Genomic DNA, 6,889 nt, shown 5'->3' on the forward strand with positions numbered 1-6,889 from the left:
GTGCCTGGTAGAGTCCTCCTTACATCAAGGAGTGCCCAGTAGAGTCCCCCCTTATATCCAGGGGTGCCAAGCAGAGTCCCCTTACATCAAGGAGAATTGAGCAGAGTCCCCATTCCGTCAAGGAGCACCCAGCAGAGTCCCCCTTATATCAAGAAGTATCCAGCAGGGTCCATATTACAACAAGGAGTACCCCTTATATCCAGGAGTGCCAAGCTGTGTCCCCCTTACATCCAGGAGTGCCAAACAGAGTTGACCTTACATCAAGAATACCCGACAGAGTCCTCTTTGCATCACAGAGAATTCAGCAGAGTCCCCCTTCCATCAAGGAGCATCCAGCAAAGTCCCCCTTGCATCCAAGAGTGCCCATTAGAATCCCCCTCTATGCAATGTGTGCCCATTACAATCCCTGCAGGAGTTCAGAGAAAAGTACCCCCCCCCCCTCCTGTCCTCACATCTAGGAATTACTATCAGAGTGCCCCCATATCTTTGAGTCGAAAGAGCGGCAGTTGGAAGCCAAGAGGCAGAGCAGGTCATTGTTGGGTGGGACATCGGTGGTCCTAGCAAGCATCCAACCATAGTGTGGGGGTAATCCATGCTGGGGACTGGGGGAGGGTAATGGCTGGCAGTGGATTGGGCCAATCTTCAAATTATGCTGGAGGCCAAATAATTTTTTTTGCAGCTGGTTAGATGTGCCCCTTGAGCCATAGTTTGGGGACCCCTTTTTTTATACCCAGAACCCCAGATGTGTTTTGTCAGTGACTTCATTGCAGTTGTATTCCATTCTCTTCATTTCCTTTTCGTGTTTTGTTCTATTCCGAGTGTCAGCTTACAAGCAGTTTACATTTCATGAAGTCAGGAAAGTCGCTTGAGGATCGCCGTGACCCGGGTCGGGTTCAAAGTTCTACCCCGGGATGATAAGTGAACACGGCTGCAGTGAATTGAGCATAAAAAGTAACATATATCTCAGAGAGAGAACAAAAAACAACGTGCAGAACAATTCCCACCGCAGGACCCCTCGGGTTCCCCCGACCATTATGTAACGGCCTGGTGAGCGGACTCCACACACAGCAATGGCTGCAACGCTGATCACTCTGAGCTCCCCAATAGAGGAGAACTCAGCACTGATACCAATGTACATACATCAAATATACTAAAGTCCTGGAATGTAACCACTCAATGACACACAATGCAATTCAACACAACAAAGACTATTTCACATACTAAAGGAAAGGTGGGTGAGGGGAGGAAGGAAGGGGTGGAAGGAGGGAAGAAAGAAGGGAAGGAAGGAAGAAAGAGAGGGGAAGGGGGAGAGAGGAAGAAATGAAGAAAAAAAAGGGAGGGAGACTAAGCAAGGAAGGAAGACGGGAAAGAGGAAGGAAGGAGAAACGGAAGGAAGGAAGGAAGTGGGGGAGGAGCGAAGAAAGGAAGTGGAGAGGGGAAGAAAGGAGGAAAGGTAGGGAGGGAGGGGGGACTAAGCAAGAAAGGAAGAAGGGAAAGAGGATGGAAGGAGGAAAGGAAGGAAGGGGAATAAGAAGGAAGTGAGGGTGGAGGGAAAGAGGAAAGGAAGGAATGACATGAAAGATGGAAAAAAGGAAGGAAATAAAGAAGGAAGGAAAGGGGATCAGGAAAGGGGATCAGAAGTAATGGTGGGGGAGGACTGAAAGAAGGAAAAAAGGAAGGAAGGAAAAAAGAAAGGAACAGATGGCAGAGAGGTAGAAAGGAAGAAAGCAAGTAAGGGAGGGGAGGGAGGAAGGAAGGAGGAAAGGAAGAGAAGGAATGGAGGGAGGGAGGGGGACAGGTAAAAGAAGGGAAAGGGGAAGGAAGGAGGAAAGGAAGGAATTAAATGAAGGACAGAAAAAAGGAAAGAGAGAAGGAAGGAAAGTGTTAACGAAGCAAATTAGGAGGTAAGTAAAAAAGGAAGTAAATGGGAGTAAGGAACGAATAGAGGAAGGAAGGGGAATAGGAAGGAAGGGAGGAAACAAGGGGGATAGGGAGGGGGAGGGATGAGTGAAGGGCAGAAAAGGAAGGGAGAAAGAAAGAAAGGAAAGAAAAAAGGAAGGAACATAGAACAGAAGGAGGGAAGGAAGGCAATATAAGGGACTCAGTGAGAAAGGAGAGAATGAATGGAAGAAGGAAAGAAAGAAAAAAAAAAGTAGGAAGTTTTTTTTTCTATATTTTAAAAAGCAGAGCAAGAGATTTACAATAAGATGAAATAAGATGACACTGGAATTGGACTTTCACCTCATTCAAGTCACCGGTGCACCACGGAGATGCGTCACACCGTCTCTCTGCAGTGTAGCTATTAACACAATTATTTTCCAGAATCTTCCCACTCATCTCACTATGCAGTGCAGCTAATTAAACTCTCATTAGTCAGCAGGTATATGAACTGTCACAGAAGACGCCGGCAGTATAAAAATAGAGCAAAAATGAAAAATGACACGAGACCCGCCTTTTATTTACCACACTAATCCAGGTAAAAGGAAGTCGAATTCAAGGAATAATGAGAAAATTCTTTTAGAATGACCTATCTGCCCTTCTCAGAGCCATCAACTGCATTCCTGAAGCAAAACAAAAATTCAGCTGCTAAGCCGTAAAATATCCATGTCTCTAATGCCCTTCTGGAGCCGCTTCCAGATCATAAATCATGTGCAATGTGAACTACAAAAAAATCTTATCCAAGAGGCCCTGGGACTTCAATTAGTTCAGTAAGATGGAGAAAACATAATAGTTTTATGAGATCACTTACACATGTAAAGCAGCTTACATAATGCAAGGATCCCCTTGGTGGGTACCCAGAATGTGATTCAAAGCATAAAATCACAAAAAGAACACCAAAGTAAAAGGTGAAAGGCTCTAAATCAATGAAATGATTTGCAATAGGATCACATAGGACAGACAACCCTTTTTTGGGGCCCAATGCACTCTCCCTTCATCGGGACTACAAAACGAATATAAAAAGGATGTATACCTACCTGTATATAGATATAGTCAGTGGCGTAACAATCACCATAGCGACCCAGGCGGTTGCTATGGGGCCCGGGGCACAGTGGGGCCAAGCCAGATGCCATGCGGGCCGCCTGGGTCGCTATGGGATCCTCTGCTGGTGGCTTTTACTGGCGGCTGAAGACGAACACGCCGCTGTTCAGATCACTGACAGTAATCTGTGCAGCAGCGCATTCCTCTCCACAGAGTCAATGAGAGCCAGCAGCGGCGGTGGAGCAGGCTGGACCCGGCAGTAGAGGAGGAGGCGGGGTCTGTGGTCAGCAGCCAGGGGAGGAGGCATGGCCCGGTGAAGAAGAAGGAGGCAGGCTCAGCGACGGAGGACAAAGAGGAGGCGGACAGGTAAGGAGTGCGACCAGCCCACCTGAGGGTGACCCTGCAGAGCCCACCATAGAGAGTTTATGGTGGGCTCTGCAGGTTCACCCTCTAGTTACGCCCCTGGATTTAGTACATACACACATACATGAATATGATACTGTTATTAAAAATACATAACTTTAAAAAAAAAATTATAATAGAAGTAGAAAATGTCTCAAAAAGGTACCAAGTGGCTATATAAAAAAATGAGTATGGTTTCCAAATGCTATTTACTGTATCAGTGTCTGCTTTAGTTGACTTGTGTTCACATATACTTGAAGCCAACAGATACATTTGTATCAGTTCCTATTTGTGTCTTTGTATATAGAATAGTGGTTATCATCAGGGCTGGATTTCCCACAAGGCCAACCAAGGCCCGGCCTTGGGGCAGCAGGGAGTAGAGGAGCAGCAGGGGTGTGGAATTCCTATCTCCTAATGCCCGGTACATGCAGTTCCGGGATCCGGGCGAGTAGTTGATTTCTACAATTAGCCCTGCTTTGGGTGAGCTAAATGTACAGCGGGGAAGCCGGCGCTTGTTTTGTACAAGTGATCCCGGCGATGTCGCCGAGATCACTTGTATGCAACCTGCAGCTCTGCCATTCTCCATGGGGGAGGCGGGGGGGTTGCCGGGTAGGGGGGCGCATTGGGGAACCTGGCCTTGGGGCAGCAGAAAGTGTAAATCCGGCCCTGCTGGTTATCACAGAAAATACGGCAATTTTAGTTGTGTTATTGTATATAGAAAATAAAGGCTTGCCTTAGAAACAATTTACTTCTTGATCTTAGTTTCATATGAAAAATTCTGTCCCCCTCAACCTTTTTCCACACACTTCATGTAGTTAAAGGGCTCGGTCATGTCCCTTCTTTCCTCAAGACTGTACATATTAGGTTTCTGCAGTCTCTCCTGATATGCTATATCCATCAGACCTTTCACCATGTTTGTTGTCGAGCTCAAGACTTGTTCTATCTTATCAATATCTCAGGGTCTCCAGGACTGGACACATTGTTCTAAATAAGGTCTAACTAGTGATAACTAAAGATCTATATAGAGGAATCAGGACCTCCTTCCTCTAGACTTGTGCGCAGTCAAAAAATTTGTTCCGTTTTGTTTCGTTCCGTTTCGGAATATCCGTTATTTCGTAATTCGTATCCGAAACTCAATTCGGATTCGTACGAAATATGAATTTTCGTTAGTTTCGGCACATTTTTGTAACTTTACGAACATTCGTTATGATGAAGTTAAAAAGCAAAAATACCTTTGTTAATATTGGAGTCGATGTGGTAGTTGTTTTTTTATCCGAAATACGAATTCCGTTAACGAATTCCGGATCCGAATTTCGTATTTCAGATAAAAAAAAACTACCATCAACTCCAATATTAATGTACTTTGTTTTTTAACTTCAATATAACGAATGTTCGTAACGGAACGAAAATACGTCAATGGAATTTCGTATTTCCTGCCTGTGTAGTGTAATGCAGCTCTCAGCAGCACCGGATCCGTATTTCGGATTAAAAAAAAAAATCTTGTCATGTTGTTCAACCTCATTTACAGGGGTAATATTAGTTCCTGTTTCAAAGAAATTCAGATCCGAAATTCGTTAACGGAATTTCGTATATAATTTGGAAACTGCAATTCGGATTTCGGATGCTTCCGAATTTACGAATTTCAGGAAAATTCGTACGAATTTCGATTCGTAACGAAACAAATCGCACATGTCTACCTTCCTCCTGCTGGTGATCCCTCTAGTGATAACTAACAATCTATATAGAGGAATCAGGACCTCCTTCCTTCTGCTGGGGACCCCTCTAGTGATAACTAACGATCTATATAGAGGAAGCAGGACCTCCTTCCTCCTGCTGGGGCCCCCTCTAGTGATAACTAACGATCTATATAGAGGAATCAGGACCTCCTTCCTTCTGCTGGGGACCCCTCTAGTGATAATAAAGATCTATATAGAGGAATCAGGACCTCCTTTCTCCTGGTGGAGATCCCTCTAGTGATAACTAAAGATCTGTATAGGGAAATCAGGGCCTTCTTCATTCTCCCGAGGTTCTCTTAAGTGATACCTAAATGTCTATGTAAACGACTCATGACCTTCTTCCTCCTGGAGATCCCTCTAGTGATAACTAAAGGTAAATCAGCTAGGTCATATTAGAAGCAAGGGTCTGACTTAGCCCTCCGATCTCTACCTGTGTCCAAAATATCCCGTTTGATTGATTGAGCAGAGCTTCCTCCAAAATTTGGATTCAAAGTCTTAGCACCCTTGCTTTGGGTCTAGCACTCTACTACACATCCGTCATTAAAGTAAAAAGAGGAAGCGTTAGAGCCTCTGTTATGCTATAATAATGTGTATTTCAGCCGGAGAGGTTACCAAACCGGTTATTACACTCCAAAATAGTGTTTTATCGATTCCGTAAATGGTTCTTCTACTTTCCTGGAACTTGCTGAGAAAAAGGTGTATGTATTTAAACTTACTGGGCAAAATTGAAGCCTACGCAGGGGCTGCACACAACACCTCACCACCACCATCATGTGACATTGATCTGGCCTGTTGACTGGCCACTCGGTGGCAAAGTTGAAGCTTACACAGGAGCTGTGCACAATCACCACCACCACCACCATGTGACATTAATCTGGCCTGGTGATTGACCACTCGGTGGTGCTTCATTGATGGCCAATGTGCCACATGTTCATCTATATATGGAAGTAACTGGTATTTGTTGGGTGGCAGACGAGAAAAGCAGGGGAGTGTACAGTAAAGTACATGAACCCGATTCCCCATGCGGTAAAGGGAACCGGTTATGGGCTACCCTTTAACTGAGACCATAACGTTCTTCAGCTGTGGAATTCAAACATTCTCCAGAATACAGATGAGCTTCCGTTGTATCGCTTATGGAGATTTTCAACCTCCTTCCAGAGTGAATCAGAATCAGTTAAGGTGTTAAGGCAACAGACACAATGAAACGGGATAGGTGTCTCTGGTTACGCCACCTCTGGGGCTCAAATACTTCAACAGTGAACAAGCCAATGGAACGTTCTCGCTGCACATGAGAAGAGACAATTAATACAGCCCGGGGACAGCTGTCACCCAACATCCCACATGTCCAATTACACTGCGTTGAAAGACCTCCGCCACCAAATTTATCTTGAAGTAACGGAGCAATTAGAGCTTAGTTTAAAGACGTACCTCCACAGCGAGCTCTCCGTGATGCTGCCCAAGTTGTAATCGTAGAGCTTTGTCAGGATTAGTATCACCTGCGGGCAACAAAGAGAGAGAGAGGAAAAATCTCAGCACCGTCTAAAACAATTACCGTCTGTTAGCTGCAAAATGGAGATGACCCGCTAGGGATGTTAGAGTTTGCTTAATGGGCGTGCAATACAAATGAAGAGAAGGGAGCAGGCTGTGACGCTGATGAAGAGGGACTGGGACAGTTTGTAAGAGGCAGAATCAAAGGTGAATGACAATGGAGTACAGGAGAGGTATTTGGCACAGTCCACTACACATTAAAATCTATAAGAATTAGGGATGGG

The 6,889-nt window shown here is 45.0% G+C and overlaps 1 protein-coding gene across 1 annotated transcript in view; it reads right to left on the reverse strand.

Moving 5' to 3' along the window:
* Window positions 1–6,889, reverse strand: part of LOC108790375 (VPS10 domain-containing receptor SorCS1-like) — a 475,033-nt gene that overhangs the window by 301,477 nt on the left and 166,667 nt on the right. Inside the window, exon 2 of the mRNA XM_018560623.1 lies at window positions 6,546–6,613. Coding sequence (XP_018416125.1) covers window positions 6,546–6,613 — 68 coding nt within the window. The remainder of the gene's footprint in view (window positions 1–6,545; window positions 6,614–6,889) is intronic.

Source organism: Nanorana parkeri, unplaced genomic scaffold (assembly GCF_000935625.1).
Source record: "Nanorana parkeri isolate BGI_ZX_2015 unplaced genomic scaffold, ASM93562v1 scaffold469, whole genome shotgun sequence".
Taxonomy (NCBI): domain Eukaryota; kingdom Metazoa; phylum Chordata; class Amphibia; order Anura; family Dicroglossidae; genus Nanorana; species Nanorana parkeri.